This window comes from Nyctereutes procyonoides, unplaced genomic scaffold (assembly GCF_905146905.1).
Source record: "Nyctereutes procyonoides isolate TBG_1078 unplaced genomic scaffold, NYPRO_anot_genome, whole genome shotgun sequence".
Lineage (NCBI taxonomy): Eukaryota > Metazoa > Chordata > Mammalia > Carnivora > Canidae > Nyctereutes > Nyctereutes procyonoides.
Window position 1 is genome coordinate 51,230,200 of NW_026575042.1, and position 24,104 is coordinate 51,254,303.

A 24,104-nucleotide genomic window follows, 5' to 3' on the forward strand; every position below is an offset into this window, starting at 1 on the left:
AGGATCACGCCCTGGGCCTAAGGCAGATGCTAAACCACTGAGCCACCCAGGGATCCCCCAAATATATATATTTTTTTATATTTTTACCACAGGTATGTGTACTCATAAGCATTCATAATACAGCTTAGAATGTTATAAAAATTTATGTAAGTTACCATTCTATTTTTTTACACTTTTGCAACCTGCTTATTAAAACTTAATATCCTGCTTTCAAGAGGGACTCCACGTTATTACGCATAGATCGAATTAATTCACTTTCACTGTCTGTAGAGCATGATTATACCACAACATTTCCTCATTTCTCTACTGATGAACATTTGCATCGCTCCTGATGTTTTGGTGCAGATAATATTCAGTGACATCTGTACATGTCTCCTGGTGCAGGCACGTTGAGAGTTTCACCTGGAAATGGAATCACAGGATGATAGGGTACAGGAGTTTATCATACCACCAGCTACTGCCAGGCTGTTCTTTGTAACATGCTATAAAGAAAATTGCTTTGGGACGCCTGGGTAGCTCAGTGGTTGAGCATCTGCCTTCAGCTCAGGACGTGACCCCTTGGGGTCCCAGGATCGAGTCCCACGTTGTTCTCCCTGCACGGAGCCTGCTTCTCCCTCTGTCTGTGTCTCTGCCTCTCTCTGTGTCTCTCATGGATAAATACATAAAACTTTAAAAAAAAAGAAAATTGCCTTAAACTTTGTCTAGGACAGAACATTTTTGTATGTTATAATACAAAAAACCTCCTTGTGGTAAAAAAAATTAAGCATTTATGATAAAATGCTTAAGCATTTTTCTGATAAACTTTAAGTGGAATTAAAATTCTGGAAAGTTAATCACCCACCTTGTCAGTTATCAGTCATTTATAAATCTAATTAATGATTATTTACTTTTTTCTTAAGTACTTTTTTCTTTTTGAAGTAGGCAATCTTCAAAGAAGATTGAATCATATTCTTATCTATAGTATATGAATATTCTCATTTTTTTCACATTCTTCCAAGTCTTGTATTGTTACAATTTTTATCCTTGCCAGTCTGATCATTGTAAAAAGGCATATAATTTTTAAATATTTAAATCAATTATTTCCCTGATTTTTAGTGAGACTAAACATCTTTTCTTATGTTCATTGTTCATTTGAGTTTCCTGTTCTGTGAATTTTCTGTTCATAGTCTTTGCCCAGTTTTGTCTTGGGTTGTTACCTTCCTTGTTGATTTAGGATTTTTGTGTTAATTATCCATATTTAAAATACCTTTTCACATCTTGTGCTTGTCTTTTAACTTTGTTGTAGTGTATTTTTGCAATACAGACATGTAAACAATGATGTAGTCAAAACTATTTTTTTCCATCATTTCTGCTTACATATCTCAAAAAATTCTTTCTTATCCTGAGGTCACAAAGACAACTTTTGATATTTTCTTCTAATTATACAGTTTCATTGATTACGTGTAGGCCTTTAATCCACCCAGAGTTATGTTGTCTAGAGTGTCTTTGTTATTCTTGAAAGAAAGAGGGAGAGAAATGCTGGCCAGAAATCAGAATTTTAGCCGACCTTTCTTGAGGCATCGCAATGGCTGTCACTGTTCTGAGAACTACGTGTTGACTTAGTCCTCAAACAGCTCTATGAGGTAGGAACAGATATTATTGCCATTGCATAAAGAAAGAAACTGAAGCTCAGAGTCAAAGTCTTCAGAACCCAGAAAGTGGCAGAGACAGATTTTAAACCCAGGAAGTCTGGCTTCCGAGCCTCGCTTACCTACTCTGGCAGGTGTATGAGTCACCATAGGTAGGTTATGTGGCTGTACTATCCAAGCCTTAGTTTTTAACAAAGCTCAAGACTGTTTCTTCTTCATGGGAAGTGTGTAGTGGGCCTGGGTGGCTCTCCAGAGCAGCAGTCCTCCGCGTGGTGGCTCAGAATTCTGTGTGCACCTGCTGGCAACTATCAACATTTGCTTCTGTAGTGACCACGGTATAAAGAGAGGGAACACTTCTCATATTTCATTGGCTGAAGCAAGTCACATGGCCAAACCTTACTTCCAGATTCAGGGAGATGTAATCTTCTTATGTGCCCGGAGTAGAGAGGAACCAGATGCATTCGTGACAGCTGTGGTGTCACCTCAGCATGTGCTCATGTTCTAGCTCAGCCAATGACTAGCCATGTGACTTTCGATAGGTCCCTTTGCTCCTGATTTTAATTTTGGGAAAATGACAGCATTCACCTCTTTATTCAGCTGGTGCTCATTAGTTATTGAGAGTCCAGTGTATGCCAGGCGCTGTGTGACCCTGCCATTGCAAGGATAAATGGGATGCAATTCCTGCCCTCAAGCGGGTGGCAGTTTAATAGCTATCTTACTGCTGATTTTCAGTTCTAAAATTCCAAGACACTGTTAAAAAGCAATCACAATAACAAACCCTCCAGAGCATTACGTTCTAGAGACTCAGACATTTTCTAAGAGTTTCTTCCTTTTTTGTATATGTGAATCCACTTGGCTGCATGTTGCATGCAGCAACAGATACACGCATGCACACCACTTCCAAATTTCTGGCGTATGCACATACTGGCACGCATGGGGAAAATAAAGCAGACTTTGGATTATTCTCATGGCTCTTTTGAATTTAGTGGGCAGAACACTTCATAAAAAAAAAAAAGAAAGAAAGAAAATCAATTCGATTGAGAAATACCTGAGCAGATAACTTTGCTACATAATGTAAATTCCAGATATCAGTGGTTTTTTAAAAAATTACTTATGAATAAATAAAATTATTAAAACTAAAGATTTCAAAACCATTTTGATTTGCAGTTAATTTTTCCCTAGAGGAGTATTTATTCATATAAAATAGAAGAAATATGAAGACATATATTTATGAGCATGCACAAAACTGGCTTGCCAAATTTTTAAAAACATCTCTCAGGACTTGAGGCAGACTGCCAAGTTTTAATTTACTTGTGCCTGTAGTGAAAATACAGCTCACATGAAAAGATTTATAAGAATTTGAGGTATTGTCTTTAATCATGATGCAAGAGTTTAAAATTTGAATGAAATATGAAAAAAAAATCCATTCTACTTTACATTGATGCAATTATGGCATTTCCTTTATTCTTAATACTGCAAGTCTAATTCTTAAACTAAAGCCAAAATAAAAAAAAATAAAGTGATGCAATAGTTGGGTGCACTTTCAGTGTCTTACAGACCATTCTAAATAAATTTCTGATTAATCACATGCGTTTGTCATCCTTCTTATAATCCTTCAACACTTAAGGGGTATTGAGTTAGTTTCACAATATAATAGTTTTTGATTAACTTACTACTTGTTTGTACTCGAATTTATTTAACACTGATATGCTTGTTCCCCCTTCTAATAGTAAAAACAAGGAAAGAGACCATGACCATAAACTCTCAGAACCCCTGGTTTGTCCAATAAGCATCCAATTTCTTTCTTGAAGGTAAAAAAAGAATAATCAGAATCTTTGAGTATGCGAAGGGCTTAGAGAAGCTGGTTATATTTACTAAGGAGAGATCAATAACCATTCTCGATTCTCATCATACATATTCTCCTTGAATGGTCTGATTTATTGCCATGACATCAAACGTTACCTTATGACGTCTAAGTCATGTCTCCAGGAATGGCCTTCTTCCTGAGGTCCACACAGGCATTTCAGCCACAATCACCACTTAATTATCTACACAGATAGCTCAGATTCAAAATACACAAACAAGAATGCCTCATCTTCTTCCTCCACCTCAGCAACATTTGTGGTCTTTTTCAGAAGGGTGCCATCATCCATTCAGCCATATGATGCACCTGGAGTCATCCTTGGTTCTTCCATTTTCTTCAACAAGAACCAAGTCCTGTTGGTTCTACTTCTATAATAGCTCTTGAACCCATCCTCTCCCTACAACTTCCAACTTCAGTTTATACCTTTGTTTCTTACCTGTTTCTAGTAATAGCTTCTAAGTAGCCTTCCTATCTCCACCAAGCTTACTCTTGAATAATTTTCTCTATACCCAGGCCTATGACTTTTCTCATGCAAATCTGAACATGTCAGTATTGATACACTTCCAGTTTTACCCTATTTGGTGAAGGGTGCTGTGCCACATTCTGGTCCTTCCTCAGCTTGGCTGTCTGCTCAGTAGCTCTCAGTCAGTTGTGTCCTGAGAGCGTTATCCCTGTTTCCACACTCCTAAAATGCTGCGTCTCAAGTCATACTTGCCTGCCTCAGTAGAGCTCTTTCTCACCTTGACCATGGTCCCTCTCTTCTGCTCACCTTCTTTCTTTCTTTCTTTCTTTCTTTCTTTCTTTCTTTCTTTCTTTCTTTCTTTCTATTTATTTATTTATTTATTTTGCTTTGTGGCAATTGCAGAGGACAAGGGGATGAAGGGAAGTATGGAGGGGAGAAATGAAAAGCACCAAAGAACTGGAACTCAATTTCCTGATGCTCTTTGCCTTTCAACCCTAGAGTCCATAGTCTATTTTGGTACAACGTTTTCTATTCCATACCAGGTGCATAGTTTTTGTGTGTCTCTGAGTGGGCTGTGTTATGTCAGTTTGTCAGCCTTAAACAGCACTGTTGAGAATTTGGCTAAGCTACTCCATAGTATTGCTGCCTCGGCATCCATTTTGGTTGGCCAAGTGGGCTGCAGGGGCCTTAAACTGGCACTAATCCTCTCATGCACATTCATGCTCTAGATAGCAGCCTGCAGAGTCACAAGCAAATACACACTCCTGATATGACACCTCCAATAGCTCTTGTGATCAACAGTTTCCCCTGCTTCTGAGGGCCTTCTTGTGGTGTCCCCTCTGGCCTTAGCCCTGGAACTTCCCAAAACCCTCCACTCACAGCTGCAATAAAGACATGTGTCCCAGGTCCTGCCGTCTCTCTGCCTGCACCTTGCCTTGACGTCCCACTGTAGCCCCTAGAGGTATGCTGTATCCTTCCTCCGGAACCTGTAAGTAATATGTTTCTCTATTTCAGTCTCTCTTGTGGTGTTTTATTGAGCCAGGACTCATCATCTAGCACTCTGTTCTGCCATTTAACAAATATTAATTTAACAATCATAACAGGCAATGACCCTATCTACCAATATCACAATGATTTCCACATCAAAATTATTAATCAGTGTTTTTTGATAATGATGAAAGAAGGTAAAGGAAAGAAGAAAAAAATTCAACCATTAAGAAAAAGGCAAACTGTTTCAAGGCAATCTTGGATATTGGTTTAAAATAACATGTCCATGAAAGAAACACTTACCTTCTGCTGTGGAAACGTGGACTCCATCATGGCTGTTTCAAAGCTGTGAGCACCCTCTGCCTGAGTCTTCTCCCACAGAGCTCTGAGAAATTGTACAGAATGACTCTGTATGGACAGGGGCTCAGGAAACAGGCTCTGGAAGGGCATTAATGAGAAAACCATAACATTTCCTCTTGTCCTAACAATATTGTTAGATTGACTACCAGGTACTATTTAGGCTTGGTTTGAAATTCAATATGGTATAAATTTAAATAAAACAACAAAGCAATCTATCCTGAAGATCAAACAAATAATACATTTTAGGCTTTTCATTTTTTAATAGACAAGTAAAATTATATAATAGGATTCCAAGGCAGTTGATATTGATCTCTAAGTATGCCTAACCTTTGTAATGTAATATTTACCCCAATCATTTCCCAAGCATGGTACTTACTTGGAAAATGGTTAATATAAATATTCATATTTATTTGTTCAAAGATCTGAGAATTATGGTATAAAATTAAAACTAAACTACAAATATCAAGTCTGTATATATAGAGTAGATCATGAAGGCTAGAAATTAAATAACTAAGAGTTCACTATGCAACAGCTCAAATATGAACAGTGTGAATGGATGGCGGGGAAACAAAAATACTTCTAATCCTAAAATGTGTAAGAGATGACTATTCCCAGAGCTAATACTCTAGTTTTGGATAATAAGATTATTCATATAAAGAAAATCACTTTTACATATACTTCATTCAAGTCAATGCAAATAAAATTTTCAAAGGAAGATCTAAATTGTGTTTGTTATGTATTTATTAATCAATCATGGGTTTAATAGTCATTTAAATATCATGATATGATATCTATAAAGTGAGAAGTATCAATTCAAGGGAACAATTATATAAAAACATAGAATAAAGGCATAAAACATTATTTATATACATATAATACCATACATACTATCCTTCATGTGTGACGTATGATAAAATAATGATATTGGCTTACAAAATTTTATTTTTTATGTCAATGACTGTCCAAGCATCAGTTTATGAGAATTTAGGTGGTTTATGTGTATAAAGTTTCTATTTAGTAAATGAAAACTAAAAATGTTTTTCCAGAAAAATCTAATTATTATTATCGAGATAAACTGTTTCTTATGCAGAGTGGGGAAAATGGAGGATCTTCTACCAGAAATGGTCCACAGATTATATAAGGCTAAGAGCCAGTACCAGATAGATTGATGATACAACCCATAATGTGGACACATCTGGGAATTTCTTGATTATTATCAGAAACTTATACAGCATATGATTTTCACCTGAAGAACAGGGCCTGATGTAACTAATCACCATTCCAAAGGGGACTATTTAGACTGGAATCTGTGAATTGAGAATTCCATTAATGCGTTAACTTGACAGAGAAAGGAAACAGCCTGACCCAGCATAGAAGGCATCACTAAGTTTGTAATGGTTAAGTCAAAGATCTGATTTTTGATGACCCCAAAGTCAGGGTTCACCCAGACTATGCAATATCAAGGGTGTAGGAAAAGAAAGGAAGCATAGTAAAATGAACAAAGAGAAAGAGCATCATAAACAGATGCTTTTGGGTGATTGTGCTTAAAGAGAAACACAACGAATCAGACTAATTTAATAAAATAGGACTGAAGGAACAAAAACAAATCAAGTTTTTTGGTTTAGTTTCAGAAAACTGATAAGTAGTGAGCAAAGCCAATCATGAAACCAAATAAAGACTTACTGATGGAAACTATTTGAAAAACATAAGTATAAGAAAAATGGAGTCATTTCTAGAAAAGGGAAAAAAAATCAATGCTGGTTTTTATATACATACAGTTTGATTCACATCAAAATGTGAGTTGTTCTCTATGAGATATTATTAAATGTTCTTAAAAAGACTTCCCATAGGAAATGATCGTTTTCCTAAGGCGTCTCTATGCTGTCTTTTCTTAATTATTATACTTCCATTTTATGATTATGATCTATTCAGCATTAAAATTCATCTTTTCTTGGGATGCCTGGGTGGCTCAGCGGTTGAGCGTTTGCCTTCAGTTCAAAGCATGATCCCGGAGTCCCAGGATTGAGTCCCGCGTCGGGCTACCTGCAAGGAGCCTGCTTCTCTCTCTGCCTGTGTCTCTGGCTCTCTCTCTCTCTCTCTGCATCTCTCATGAGTAAATAAATAAATAAATAAATAAATAAATAAATAAATAAATAAATAAATAAATAAAATCTTTTTAAAAATTAAATTCATCTTTTCTTAATAAGCTTACCTTTTCTTTTCCTTTCTTTTTTTTTTTTTTTACCTTTTCTTTATAAAAAAATGTAATTGGGGGATCCCTGGGTGGCGCAGCGGTTTGGCGCCTGCCTTTGGCCCAGGGCGCGATCCTGGAGACCCGGGATCGAATCCCACGTCGGGCTCCCGGTGCATGGAGCTTGCTTCTCCCTCTGCCTGTGTCTCTGCCTCTCTCTCTCTCTCTCTCTCTCTCTCTCTCTCTCTCTGTGACTATCATAAATAAATAAAAAATTAAAAAAAAACAACTTTAAAAAAAATGTAATTGGTTGCTAAGGGCTCTTATAGAAATATTTTACTAAAATAGAAATAACTAAGAATAGAAATAGAAACAAACTATACTATCGCTTGGCCTAATTTTTATCTATTTTATAACATTTGTGTTCTGTTTTTTCTGCCTCAGCCCTCTCTGCTTCTGCTTATAGTCCCTCATTTTATTTTTTAACACACATGCCACCGAGGAAAAGACCACTGAGTTAGGAGCCAAGTGGTCTGCATTCTGCCTTTAATCTTCTTATGAACTGTAGAAATGATGTCTGATATTCCTTCTATTACTAGCATTTTATAATCAAGTTTTAAAACATATTTATTTATTCATGAGAGACACATAGAGAGGCAGAGACATAGGCAGAGGGGGAAGCAGGCTCCCTGTGAGATTTGATCCTGGGAACCCAGGATCATGCCCTGAGCCAAAGGCAGATGCTCAACCACTGAGCCACCCAGGTGCCCCTTATAATCAAGTTTTACATGAAAGTTTAATGCATTCAAGAGAAGTATTTCCAAATATTGAAGAATCTCTTTTGATGCTAAAATCTCTGCATCAAGTTGTTCATTTAGTTGAAAGTTCCTCTTTACATAACTTTTCCTACATCTATAAATTCTATGGGCAAAACTGGTATTCCAGTATCTTGACAATATCAAAAAGGATATGTTGACACTAAAATTAATTAGAAAGCTGTGAACCCTACATAAGGAAAGCTATTCCTCCAAATAAGCTGTTTTTGTTGTTATTTTACAAAAATATTTTCTCTCTTTTTTAAAGAGAAAAATATTCTCTTCTTCTTTAAAGTGAAGGACATTCAAGGTATTACTAGGTTTGGCCTCCTTAATAGTAATCCAAATTCTTTGATAAAGAAACTACCCTAAAATATAGAAAACCTATGTTAAGAATTAATGAAACACGTGTGCATTGCTGTTATTTACACATGAACTCGTCAAAGAATAATTCAGTAAAAATGATTATAAACTCATACCCCACCAACTCACTAAGGAGCCATGACAAACATGCAGATACACACCTGCTGAAAGAGGAACATGATGTGGATCCATGGCTGAGGTTCTTGGCTGATGAGAATAAAACTGGATTTACTGTAGAGGCAGTAATGACCCTTCAGGGAGCATGTAAAGAACAACTTTGCTACACAACTTCTAACAGAATCTAGAAATGAATATACATAGCATTACACATAGATTCGTCCAGAGTTATACTTTATACTTCAATATAGAAACACATTTGGAAATACGTTCTTCAGTTTCAGTCTGCAAACTAATAACTACAAACAAAACTATGCATTTGGGAGTGGATCCATTTCATGGAAAGTAGATTTAACTAAAGATGGCTTCAACAAGTTATATTCTTTCTATCCATCTTTCCCTTATTTTCATTAACAATGCATTAGGAATCTCCAAGCAACTCACCTGAAGGAAAGAAAGCCTCTCCAATAAAAAGGGAGATATAGTGTTATTACTCCCTGATTGGGCACTTTGAAATGAAAATGTGGGAAGGATAAGCAAATGCACAAGTAAATGCAGAGGAAACCTAGGCATTTTCTGCATGGACCAGTGACACTGTTCTCTTGGTTGTACAGGGGCCACAGAGACAGCCTCCAGAATAACTGCCAGAGGTGTGGCCTCCTGTGAACTGTCCTGGTTTGGTTTGAAAAGTTTATCTCAAATTGAAGGGGTTCATCAGGGAAATTTAATGAGATTATTTTTAGAGATAAGAAAGTGGGGGAGGGTGGTGGTGGCGGCATGGAGCAGACGTGGCAAGAAGCTGTTAGTAGGAGGAGCCACTTAAGTTTTGCACTCTACAAGATGGGTGTTCTTCCTATTTTAAAAATGAGGAAACTTAGCACATTAGCGGGTCAGCCTAGTGAACCACTGTGAATGCCTGGTTCACCACCGTGACCTTGGCATGTGGCATATAATAGATGCTCAAGAGAGCATCTGGACAGATGAATGATGCTCTGGTATCCAGAAAAACTCCACAAGCCTACCCAATCTGTGGCAGAGCCAGGATTTAAACTCAGCTAAGCTTATGCCACATTAAGATGCTTTAGGCTCTACCATACTGAGAATTTTTAAATCTATCATATTGATAATACATGAGGTATTTATTATTTCAGAGTTCAGCTAATATTTTAAATGAAATGTTTTGAAAACTAATAGATTTTTGGAATGCACTACTTTTAAAAATGGAAATATGGTTATGGTTTACTAAAATTTGATGGGGACCCTAATAAAGTAGCAATCAGTCCCCACCTAAGAGAGTGCCCTGGGTTCCCTGGAGAATTGGGGAGGCCTGTCTGTGCACTATAAGGACTCAGGTGTGAAGGAATATCAGGCTTTTCAGGAAAAGGTTAGAAAAATTAAGGAAGAGTGGCCAATGACACATTAGAGGAGAAGGCATTGGAAATAAAGCCACAGATCAATTTAGAATTATGTACATCAATCTTAATAATTATAAATTTTTGTGATTCTGAAACACTGATATGGAAGAGGATGTTTTTGTGAAGTTAATTGTTTTGGGGAATTAAAAAAATGAGCATTCAATATTGAGATTGTAATTAAAAATACTTTTTTGGTACAGATGTTCTAAAAATTGGATTTAAATTAATCAATACCAGAGAAATAGAAGACCAAGTATTCTATAAATGCACATACACACCGATGGTATTTGCAATAAAGCTAGCTGTGATGTATACACTGAGATACCCATATGTTTTGCTTTAATAGAAGAGTTCAAAAGAGAACAAGTTCTTTTCTAAGAACCTATGCAATAGCTTGACAGTCACAAGGTGGACTTCAGGCCTCTGCCATAAAAAAAGTTTTGTCTTTTTCCTTTCCTTAAATATTCTCAGTGCTCATTCATGTTTCCTTTTGCAAATGAACATTGATTAGATTTATTTTACTTGCCCGGAGTAAAATAAACTTGCCAGTTTTCTATACACAAACCTCAGGCATCCCAGATCACACAGAATGGGCAAAGCAGTAGAAGGTAGAGGTATTTAACTTAGAAGCATATATGCCGGCTATAAAAAATAAGCCAGTTCTGTGATATCTTCTGTTAATGCTTTCCATAATCTGATCTGTAGCAATATTTTTTTTCCTCACTTTTTTTAGAACTTTTCTAACTTGGAAAAATTTCCCCACAACATTAACATTTAATTATTGATTTCTCTCTGCAATTTTCTCCCTCATGTTCACTCTGTGGTACTGAATGGTAGGCATGCAGTAAATGGTTGTTGGATGAATGAATGAATGTCAGACATTATATGGAGAGCAAGAAGGGCCAGAATGTTGACTCTGCTCTTAAGAAACTTACAGCAAAATGGGAGAAACGTTTTTAAACAAAACATAAATTGTTTTAAGACCATAGGATAATGGAAAAGAACACAATTCTAACTGCTCAGAGAAATGAGCACCTATTTTAATTGGGGAACAAGGGGAATCTTCATGGAAAAGAGAATATTTGAGGTCACTTTGAAAGATAACCAAGATCTTTAACTTAGAAAAAATTGGAAGGAAAAAAGCAATTTTAAGTGTATGGAACATCCAGAAAAAAACAAAACAAAACAAAACACAAGGCATGAAGTTCAAGGTAATTTGAGTTAGTAACTTTAGTGTATCTGGGTCATTATATTTTTTACTATATAGTTGATGTCCAAAGGGTATTTATTTTTATAGAGTAAATGTTGAGGGTCATGCTTTTCTAAATATATAATGCTTAGCATATTTCCCAAATCTGATTATTTCTTTTTTTCTGGTAGATAACAGCCTATCTTTGTAAAAATCAAAGGATTTGTTGTGGTCTTTATAAATATTGAAGTTAACATGAACATCAATAGTTGTATAATGTAAGTTGAAATATCCAAAATACATACATCACACACATGGGTAGATTTAAAGGTCTGATACAAAATACAAGAAGAGGTTCCAGTTCAAGATGGCAACATAGGAAAATCCTGGACTCAGATAAGCAATATGCTTGATAAAGAATTTAAAATAATGATCACAAAAATACTCACGAGGCCAGAGAAAAGAATGGAAGAACTCAAGTGAGACCTTCAATAAAGAGATAGAAAATATTAAAAAGAACCAATCAGAATTGACAAACACAATAACTAAGACAAAAAACAACCAGAGCGAATCAACAGATTAGAGGATGAAGAAAATGTATCAGTGATCTGGAAGAAAGGATAATGGAAGTACGCAAGCTGACATCAAAAAGAGAAACAGATTTTTAGAAATGAGGATTAAGTGATCTCTTGGGTAATGTCAAGCCAACAAATATTTGCATTGTAGAGGGTCCCTGAAGAAGAAGAGAGAGGTGTAGGAAACTTATGTCAAGAAACAATAACTGAAAACTTCCTTAACTTAGGGAGGGAAATAGACATTCAAGTCCAAGAAGCACAGAGAGTGCTTCAAACAAGATGAAATGCATCCAAGGAAGTCTATACCATGGTCCATAATAATTAAAATGTCGAAGGTTAAAGATAAAGAGGGAGTCATAAGAGCAGCAAGAGAGAAACAAGAAGTCACCCACAAGGGGAAACCTATAAGACTATAAGCTGATTTTTAAGCCGAGACTTTGCAAGCCAAAAAGAGTGGAATTACATATTTTAAGTGCTGAAAGGAAAAAATCTACAACAGGAATACTCTACCTGGCAAGGTTAACATCCAGATTTGAAGGTGAAATAACAAGTTTCCCAGACAAAAAGAAGATAAAGAAATTTCACCACTAAACAGCCTTATAGGAAATGTCACGGGGATTTCTTTAATGAAAAGAAATGGCCATAAGTAAACATAATAAAAAGATGTAAAATATGACAACATATACATAGATGTGGAGAAGAGAGTAAAAAGGGAAGAGAAGGTAAAAAAAAATATTTTTTCTGTTTCCTTTTTAAAATGTTTTTGAACTTACATGATCATTAAATGCATATGGACTGCTATTTACTTAGAATGTTATATTTGAAGCTTATAGTAACCACAAGCCTAAAAACCTATGATAAATACACAAAAAGTCAAGGGAAAGAAAGGCAAATAAAACACTAAGGATACTCACTGATCACAAAGAAATAGAGCAAAAGAATATAGGAACAAAAAAAAGAACTACAAAAACAACCAGAAGACAACATTTTAAAAATGGCAATAAATACATACCCATCAATAATTACTTAAATGTAAGTGGTCTAAAAGCTCCAATCAAAAGATATATGGTGGTGGAATTGATTAAAAAAAAATAAAAATAAGACCCATCTATATGCCACCTACAAGAGACTAACTTCAGACCTAATGACACATACAGACTGAAAGTAAAGGTATAGAAAAACATTCAACATGCAAATAGAAGCAAAAAATAATAACAATAAAAGCTGGGGTATCAATATTTACATTAGACAAAATATACTTTAAAACAAAGACTAACAAGAGAAAAAGAAGGGCATCAATCCGACAAAAGGATAATTATAAATATCTACACAGCCAATACTGGAGCACCTAAATTTATAAAGCAAATATTAACAGATATAAAGAGAGAACTTGATGGTAAAACAATCACAGTAGGGGACTTTAACAGTCCACTTACATCAATGGATAGATAATCCACACAGAAAATCTGTAAGGAAGCAATGTCTTTGAATGGCACATTGGACCAAATGTATATAACAGATATATACAGAACATTCCATCCAAAAACAACAGAACACACACTCTTTTCAATTTCACATGAAATATTCTCCAGAACATATCATGTATTAGGCCATAAACAAGCCTCATAAATTGAAGAAGATTCAAACCATACCATGCATCTTTCCTGATCACAATAGCATGAAAGTAGAAATAAATCACAATAACAAAACTGGCAAAAACACAAACACATAGAGACTAAACAACATGATAGCAAAAAAATAGGCTAATGAAGCAATCAAAGAAGAAATTGAAAAATGCAGAGAGACAAATGAAAATGAAAACACAAGAGTCCAAAATTTCTGGAACACAGTAAAAGCAGTTCTAAGAGGAAAGTATATAGCAATACAGACTTACCTCAAGAAATAAGTAAAACTCAAATAAACAATCTAACCTTATACCAAAGGAACTGGAAAAAGAAGAACAAACAAAGCCCAAGGTGAATAGAAAAAAGGAAATAATAAATGATGGAAGAGAAGAAATATATGATGTAGAAAAAGCTAAAACAAAAACAAAACAGTAGAATAAGTCAATGAAACAAAGAGCCAGTTCTTTCAAAATATAAACAAAGTGGATAAACCCTTAAGCAGACTCACCAAGAAAATAAAAAGACTCAAATAAATAAAATCAGAAATGAAAGGGGAGAATGAAAAACTCACACCTCAGAAATACAAAGGATTACAAGAGAACATTATGAAAAATTATTTGCCAACAAACTAGACAACCTAGAAGTGGATAAACTTCTAGAAACATATAATCTTTAAAAACTGATGCAGGAAGAAACAGAAAATCTCACAGACTGATTACAAGTAATGAAATTGAACTGTTAAGTAAAAAAAACTACCAAAAAATAAAAGTTCAGGACCAAGTGGATTCACGGTTGAGTTCTACCAGATATCCAAAGAGTTAACAGCTATTCTTCTCAAAATATTCCAAAAAATAGAAGACTAAGGAAAGCTTCCAATGCAGTCTATAAGTCCAGCATTAATTACCCTGACACCAAAACCAAAGACATCACAAAAAAAGAAAACTACAGGCCAATATTCCTGATGAACATAAATATAGAAATCCTCAACAAAATATTAGCAAATTGCATACAACAATACATTAATAAAATTGCTCACCACAATCAAGTGGGATTTATTCCTGGGATGCAAGGATGGTTCAATAATCACAAACCAATCAATGTCATACTCCACACCAACAAAACAAAGGATAAGGGGCACCTGGGTGGCTCTGTTGGTTAAGTATCTGCCTTCAGCTCAGATCATGATCCCAGGGTCCTGGGATCAAGCCCCGTGGTTGGACTCCCTGCTCAGCAGGGGAGTCTGGTTCCCCCTCACCCTCTACCCCCTTCCCCCACTTGTGCACTCTCTCTCTCTCAAATAAATAAATAAATAAATAAATAAATAAATAAATAAATAAATAAATAAAACCTTAAATAAACAACAAAAAATGAAGGATAAAAATCATACGGTCATTTCAATAGATGCAGAAAAACACTGGACAAAGTACAACATCCATTTATAATAAAAACTCTCAACAAAATGGGGTTAGAGGAAACATAGCTCAACATAATGAAGATGTATATGGAAAATGCCCTGTTAACATCATCTTCAATGGTGAAAACTGAGAGCTTTCCTTCAAGGTCAGGAACAAGACAAGAATGTCCACTCTCACCACTTTTATTCAACATGGTACTAGAAATCCTAGCCACAGCAATCAGACAAGAAAAAGAAATAAGAAGCATCCATATTGGTAAAGAAGAAGTAAAACTTTCACTATTTGCCGATGACATGATACTATATAGAGAAAAATCCTAAAGATCCCACCAAAAAACTACTAGAAATAATATATAAATTCAGTGAAGTAATAGAATACAAAATTAAGACACAGAAATCAGTAGCATTTTTATACACTAACAATGAAGTCACAGAAAGGGAAATTTAAAAAATAACACCATTTATAATTGTACCAAAAAGAATAAAATATCTAGGAATGAACCTAAGCAAAGAAATGAAGGACATGTACTCTGAAAACTATAAAACATAATAATGATAATGGGATCCCTGGGTGGCGCAGCTGTTTGGCGCCTGCCTTTGGCCCAGGGCGCGATCCTGGAGACCCGGGATCGAATCCCACATCAGGCTCCCGGTGCATGGAACCTGCTTCTCCCTCTGCCTGTGTCTCTGCCTCTCTCTCTCTCTCTCTGTGTGTGACTATCATAAATAAATAAAAATTTTTAAAAAATTAAAAAAATAAAAATAAAAATAAAACACTGATAAAGACATTGAAGATGACACAAACAAATGGAAACATATTCCATGCTCATGGGTAGGAAAAAATATTATCAAAATATCCATATTACCCAAAGCAATCTACAGATGCAGTGAAATCCCTATCAAAATACCAACAGCATTTTTTTTGTTTTTACAAACTAGAATTTTACTAGGATTTGTATGGAGCCAAAGAATACCCTAAATAGCCAAAGCAATCTATGAGAAAGCAGGAAAGAATATCCAATGGGAAAAAGTCTCTTTAACAAATGGTACTGGGAAAACTGTTCAGACATATGCAGAAGAATGAAACTTGATCACTTTCTAACACCACACACACACAAAAAAAAAACCCCAAAATTGATTAAAGACCTAAATGTAAGACCTGAAACCATAAAAATCCTAGAAGAGAGCACAGGCTCTCTGACATTGATCATAGCAACATTTTTCTAGATATGTCTCCTGAGGCAAAGGAAACAAAGGCAAAAATAAACTATTGGGACTATGGTAAGAAAAAAACTTTTGCACAGCAAAGAGATTAAAAAAAAAAAGACAACCCATTGAATGAGAGAAGATATTTGCAAATGATATATCCAATAAGTTGTTAATATCTGAAATATATAAAAAATGTACACAATTCAATATATTTGTAAATGACATATCTAATAAGCTGTTAATATCTGAAATATATAAATAACATATACAATTCAACATAAAAAAAATCTGATTTAAAAATGAGCAGAGGACCCGAATGGACATTCTTCCAAAGAAGATATACTGAAGGCTAGCAGACACATGAAAAGAAGCTCAACATCACTCATCATTTTTTTTTTAACTTACAGATGATGTTTATTAAGGAAAAAGCATCCTGAAGGACCAGGACCATCATCAGCCAGCAAATCAGATGAAATACAATATAATGGAAAGAAAAACTTTCTTTTCCATAAAACCAGAGTCTAGGAATATGCTAGTAAACTTAATGCGAATATAAAGGCTGCCAGAGCAATCTTCTACATAAATGCCTCCCAAATTTCCATTTCAGACACAGGGATGAGGGATTTGGGGGGAAATGATCTTTGAATCAACATTTTACCTTCAATTCTTTGCTTCCCTGACTTCTGACAGTTTGGTAAATTGGGGGGGGGGGTCATCGCATTTAAAAGAAATGCAAATAACAACCACACTGGGGTATCACCTTACACCAGTTAGAATGGCTACAATCAAAATTACAAGGATTAGCAAATGTTGGCAAGGGTGTGGAGAAAAAAGACAACCTCGTGCACTGTTGGTAGGAATGTAAATTGGTGCAGCCACTGTGGAAAACAATATGGAGCCTCTTCAGAAAATTTAAAGTAGCAATACCATGTGATCCAATAATTTCACAATCAGGTATTACCCACGGAAAACAAAAACAGTAACACAAAAAGATATATGCACCCCTAAGTTTATTGCAGCATTATTTTTAACAGCCAAGACATGGAAGCAACTGAAGTGTCCATCAGTAGAAAAATGGGTAAGGAAAATGTGGTATATCTACACAACGAAATATTCGATGGCCATAAAAGAAGCTGAAACCATGCCATGGGAGACAACATGGGTTGGCCTAGAGGGTATGATGCTAAATGAAATAAATCAACCTGAGAAAGACAGATAACTACATGATTCCTCTTATAAATGGAATCTTAAAAAAATAATAATAAACCAACAAAAACACAGAATCAGAACTTTAAATACAGAGAACAAAACTGGTAGTTGCCAGATGAGAGGTGGTGGTGGAAGGTTGGGCAAAATGGGTGGGGGGAGAGGGAGATACAGGCCTGCAGGGATGGAATGAGGAAGTCAGGGAATAAAAGGCAGGAATATAGGGCCAGTGCTACTGTAACAGCGATGTAATGGGACAGACGGTAGCTAAACTTATTGCGAACATGGCATAATGTATAAACTTGTCAAATCACTAAGTTGTGCACCGGAAACTAACGTAGCATTACGTGTCAGCCACACGATTCTTTAGGAATCCTTTGGAATTCTTTTTTTTTTCCTCTCTCTTACTTTTCTCCCTCAGTTTATACTCCTTTATTCCTGCACTATATTCATGGTACCATTTTAAAATTTTGTATGTATTTTCAAACAACTTTTATTTTAGAGTACTTTTGGATTGACAGAAAAGTTATGAATAGCTAACAGTTCTCATACACTAGGCAACCAGCTTCTCCTATTACATTTGTTAAGAGTCATGAACCAATGTTGATACACTGTTATAAACTTCTTAGTTTATTCAGATTTTGTTCGTTTATACTTAGTGTCCTCTTTCTGTTCCAGGATCCGGTTCAAGATGCTGTGTTCAAGACATGTATTCATGACGTATTTTTAGGCTCTTCCTGGACGTGGCAAGTTCTCTTTGTTCTTGATGACATTGACTGTTTTGAGGAGTACTTCTGTTGTGTGTGTTGTGGGATGCCCCTCAGATGGGGTTTGTCTGTTTTTCTTTTATAATTAGACTGAGATTTTGAGTTTTAAGGAGGAAGACCACACAGATAAGGTGCTATTTGCATCAAGAGGAGTTTATTTGATCAACATGACTTAATAACTATTGATGCTGACTTTGATCACCTGGCTGAGATAGGGCTGACCAGGTTTCTCTGTTTCTAAGTTACTCTTTTTCTTCTTTGCACTTTCTACACTATCCTCTTTGGAAGGAAGTCATTATGCGCAGCCCACACTTAAGGAGGGGGTGGGTCAGCTGCACCTCCTTATGGGCAGAATAACTACATTAATTATGTCAGATTGTGCACATATTTGTCTCTTATTCCTTCAGCTATTTCATTAAAATGATTTAGTCAATTATTATATCAGTATGTACTCATGAATATTTATTTTATAATTCAGCACTATTTTATTCATTTTGTTGCTCTAATTGTTTCTGCTTTGGCCATTGGGAGCTCTTTCTGTTGGCTCCAATGTTCATTTGATGTGCCCCCATCATTACATGGTGTGGTTTTGTTTTGTTTTTTGAGCACTTCCTTACTTTCTGGTACTAAAAGATACTCCAGGATCATCATGATTGTTTTCTGCCCTGTTATAGAATCATCTATTTCTCAAGGACTTCTTTTGATTGGAGAATAGTGTTAGAAACTAAGATGTGGGTACTAGGTATGTTTGTTGTTACTGGGGTGTCATTGCTCCTTGGCCCTCTCAGCTGACAAAACAAGGAAATTATGTGTGCACAGTAACCTGGGTGTGATTATATGTAACCTGTCTGAATATATGTCCAGAAAGATAAAAGTTGATGAATTTGTGACTCACAGTCTTTTGACCAAATTACTGAAGCCTTTGACCTGTTGCATGCAGGGAAGGGCATTTGAACTGTTGTAAGGCTTTAAATTCAACAGAGAAAACATGTCCATCCTTGTCCTGAAGTCTTGTGGTCCAACTGGAACAGCCAGACAAGCAGGGAGATGCTCTTCTAAGTTCACAGCCTCTTAGACCTTTTCTACTACTACTTTTAGAGTAACCTTCTCTAGGGAATAATATTTTTTGAATAATTCATAAATCTCTAATCAAGGACAAGGCTAATACAGTCAAAAATTTGTTTTCTGAACTGTCCTTCACATGAATAATTGCCAACCCATTGAGGAATATTCTAACATAATAAAAGTAATTTCTGCATAAAAATGTGTAGTTTGTATATTTACATATGTGTAATATTTCTATGTATAGCCATCTGCATCTATGTTAAGCTAAACATGGGTTCATATCAACAACTTCAGTTTATTACCACATGGATCATTCTAGCCTCGTCCCCTATCTTATCTTAAAATTCTCACTTCAACAGTGAAGGAGCCTGGTTCTCCCTCTGTTAGATTTTATCTGTCTACTATAAAAGGTAGAGCTCTCTCCCTCCTCCTCCCTTCCCTTCCTCCCTCTGTCTTTCTTTATTAAAAACCTTTGTGGGATCCCTGGGTGGCGCAGCGGTTTAGCGCCTGCCTTTGGCCCAGGGCGCGATCCTGGAGACCCAGGATCGAATCCCACGTCAGGCTCCCTGCATGGAGCCTGCTTCTCCCTCTGCCTCTATCTCTGTGATGACTATCATAAATAAATAAAATTTAAAAAAAAATCCATAATCTCCTCCCAATAGCCCTTCATCAAATCCTCCACTGTAAAAAAAAAAAAAGAAGAAAAAAAAAGAAAAACCTTTGTATATTGAGCATCCACTATAGTGCCTGGGGGTACAGGCCTACCTCTAAACATAACCATGATATTTTATTCTACTCTTTCCGTTCCTTCTAGAAAAACAAAGGTAAAACCAGTAGGATAACCCCATGAACATAATGAAAAATTATAATACGAATAATACAATACTAACATCTATGTTGAAGTTTTATTTCACTTTAAAATCTCCACAATGTCATCTCTAACATGAGATATATTTGTTAACATGAACATTCTACCTTAGTTTAGCCAGTTGTTTTTTTTGGCCATATTCCAGATGCCAGTATCTCTTTATGATCTTGGTAAGTAAGTACTTCTTTGTTTTATGGCTGTAAAATGCCAAAACAAACAAACAAACAAACAAAAAACCCTAAAAGGTATACCAATTAACATTTTGGAAAACATAAAATTAGCAATGGTCCTAAATGACATCCTGAAATTTCATAAAGGAGTTATAATTTTATAATAAGATTTTAAAAGTCTAGAGGAAATCCTAAATCAACCAAAACTATAAACAAAAATAAAACTTAGGGCAGCCCCGGTGGCTCAGCGGTTTACCGCCGCCTTCAGCCCGGGTGTGATCCTGGAGACCCAGGATCGAATCCCACGTCAGGCTCCCTGCAGGGAGCCTGCTTCTCCCTCTGCCTCTCTCTCTCTCATGAATAAATAAATAAAAATTAATAATAAAAAAATAAAAGTCAGACTTTTGTTGGCATGTGTATGAGTGTATGTGAATTACTTGAAATATTAGAGGAAGTCAATGTGTGAAATAACTAATATTAGTATTTACTCTTGTATCAATCACTGTTACATTTTATATAATTCAATAAACCATTCAATCCTCATAATTATCTATTATTATCTCTTTTCACTTAAGAGATGAAAGGGTTAGAGAGGTAAGTGACTTAATAAGATGTGGAACTACAATTTTGACTCAAGTTTATTAAAATGCCAAACCCATGGGTTTTTTTTTTTTCATAAAAAAATAGGACCTCCTTCAAAGTTGTCTATTAGATTTGAATCTGCCTCTCAGCTGAGCCATCTATAATTTTTGCAGGGACAGGATGAACAGTCCAAAATAAATCACCAATATCTTTAACAAGACCACATCAGTTGTCCAGCTCTAAGAAACCGAAGGCATTAATTTCTATGCAATTACTATATAGTCAACATATTTTTCTAACCTGGGAGGAGGACAAATCTTCATAATCTAAATAGCTGTGGCAAATCTATAAAGAGAAGTTCTTTACAGGTCCATGTAAAATGGGAATAATTGGTCTCCTTTAGCAGGAAACCACAAATGTTGGAGAGGATGTGGAGAAGGAGGGACCCTCTGCACTGTTGGTGGGAATGTGAGCTGGTGCAGCCACTCTGGAGAACTGTGTGGAGGTTCCTCAAAGAGTTAAAAATAGATTTGCCCTATGACCCAGCAATTGCAATGCTGGGGTTTACCGCAAAGATACAGATGCAGTGAAACGCCGGGACACCAACGTTTACAGCAGCAATGTCCACAACAGCCAAACTGTGGAAAGAGCCTCGGTGTCCATCAAAAGATGATGGATAAAGATGTGGTCAATATATACAATGGAATATTCCTCGGCCATTAGAAATGAATACCCACCATGTGCTTCGACATGGAGGGACCTAGAGGGTATTATGCTGAATGAAGTTGTCAATCGGAGAAGGACAAACATTATATGGTCTCACTCAATATGGGGAATATAAAAAATAGTGAAAGGGATTATAGGGGAAAGGAGAGAAAATGAGTGGGAAAAATCAGAGAGGGTGACAGACCATGAGAGACTCCTAACTTTGGGAAACGAACCAGGGGGGGTGGAAAGGGAGGTGGGCGGGCGGTGGGGGTAACTGGGTGACGGGCACTGAGGGGGGGGCACTGGATGGGATGAGCGCTGGGTGTTATGCTATATGTTGGCAAATTGAACTCCAATGAAAAATAAATACAAAAAAAATAGAAATAAAGTAATGGTTAGCAAAAAAGGAAAAAAATAAAATAAATAAAATTGTCCTGCATATGAGGACTGATATGAAAAAAAAAAAGGTCTCCTTTATTTTCAAATGTGCTAAGGAGAAGTAGATGGTTCTAAACCCAAAAGAATAATCAAAATGACTATGATTAGAGTTCCTTGAGGTGGACACAGTTGTGGAATCAGGAGAAGGAAGACTGTGGTGGTAGTTTTAATGCCCCATGATGCTCTGCTAGCAGCTGACAAGTGTGCCTTTTTCCCCCTAAATATCTATATTGGATCTGAGAAACACATAATTCTTCTTGACTCATCACTCAGGGTGGTTCTTATATATAATCTATGCCATTATATACTTTTTATTTAGAGATAAATGCCTTTCAAGGATAAATATAGAATACAGCTTTGACCTTTTTTTTTTTTAATATAGCTAGAGGAAATATCAAAGAGTTGGCTTTATTTTTTGGAAAAAAGAATGTTAGCCCTTGTTTTGAATTCTTTACTGAACTTATACTTTGAAACTTCTCTCCCAGCTAAATAAGGATCAAATAAATGTATCTGGCTCATTTCCCAGGTATTTTAGCTGACCCATTTGTCTCCATATCCAAACTATATTTCTAGAATGATTTGTAAAAACTCAAACGCAGGAATATATTTGCTGAAATTGCTAGACTGAAAGTATTCACACATTGAATATAACATAAATATGCAACAAATTTAGGAAGGCATTTTTGTGGGACTTAGAAGCTAGGGAGCTAATTTTCATTGACTCCTTATTTTGTGCACAGGCATAAATGTAACAATTTGAATCTTTATGCACTAGGTCTTATTATGCCCATTTTACAGAGAAGGAGATTTCAAGATCAAACTTCCAGGAATCAACTGAGCTGGAATTTGCACCCAGGTTCCAAAGCCCGTCTCTTTCCAGTGTATTATCGAGTGGCTCAGATAAAATAGAGGTAATAGAAGTACTTGAAAAAGGAATATAGTTCAATTTAAAGATCATGGGCCCAGAAGTCAGACACCAGGGTCTTAGTGGGTTGCCTCCTGTTATCTTTTCTCTCTGTTCTCTGGCTTCTTATCTATAAAATACAGCCCAGCCTAAAGCTGATCCAGAAAGTACTTTTTAAATTTTACATTTTTGGGACAGCCTGGGTGGCTCAGTGGTTGGGCATCTGCTTTTGGCTCAGGGCATGATCCTGGGGTCCTGGGATCGAGTCCTGCTTTGGGCTCCCCACAGGGAGCCTGCTTCTCCCTCTGCCGGCGTCTCTGCCTCTCTCTGGGTCTCTCATGAATAAATAAATAATTTTAAAAATCTAAAAATATTTTTTACATCTTTACTTGCTTATTATCTTTCTCTCTCCTAAATTGTAAGCTCCATGAGGATAAGGATTTTTTTTTATTGTAGTAAAATATATATAACATGGAATGGACCATTTCAACCATTTTTGGATATACAGTTCAATGGTAGTAAGTACATTCATATCGTGCAATCATCACCACTCTCCATCTCCAGAACTTTTCCACCTTCCCCAACTGAAACTCTGTAACCCATAAGCTGCAATTCCTCATCTCCCTCTCCCACCAGACCCTGGCAACCACCATTCTACCTTGTGTCTTTATGGATTTGACTACTTATAGGTATCTTGTGTAAGTGGAACCATACAATATTTAACCTGTGTTTGGCTTACTTCATTTAGCATAATGTCCTCAAGGTTCATTTATGTTCTAGGATATATTAGAATTTCATTACTCAAAAGCTAAATAATTTTCATTCTATGTATACATCACATTTCGTTTATCCATTCACCTATTGATGGATGATTGGATTGTTTCCACTTTTTGGCTATCGTGGATAGTGCTGCCATGAACATAGGTGCACAGATATCTCTTATAGACCCTGATTTCAATTCTTTTGAGTACATACCTAGCAGCGGGATTGCCAGATCACGTGGTAATCCTATGTTTAATTTTTGGGGAACTACCATACTAGAATGTACTTTTAGCTCTGAAGTTCTGTGATTCAGTGAAAAGCTAAAGAAGCCCATGAGGTGTCTGTGATGACTTCCAAGATTAAGGTTGGATGTTTGCCCGGGGCTATCAGGACTTGCTGTCAGTACTCAATACAAGACA

The 24,104-nt window shown here is 36.1% G+C and overlaps 1 protein-coding gene across 2 annotated transcripts in view; it reads right to left on the reverse strand.

Moving 5' to 3' along the window:
• Nucleotides 1-24,104, reverse strand: part of VEPH1 (ventricular zone expressed PH domain containing 1) — a 223,136-nt gene that overhangs the window by 47,698 nt on the left and 151,334 nt on the right. Inside the window, exons 9-10 of one of the 2 annotated variants that reach the window (XM_055321783.1) lie at nucleotides 8,833-8,972; nucleotides 5,246-5,380 (exon numbers count right to left, since the gene is read on the reverse strand). In XM_055321783.1, the coding sequence (XP_055177758.1) occupies nucleotides 5,246-5,380; nucleotides 8,833-8,972 (275 nt within the window). The remainder of the gene's footprint in view (nucleotides 1-5,245; nucleotides 5,381-8,832; nucleotides 8,973-24,104) is intronic. The other variant, XM_055321784.1, reaches the window with a different exon arrangement.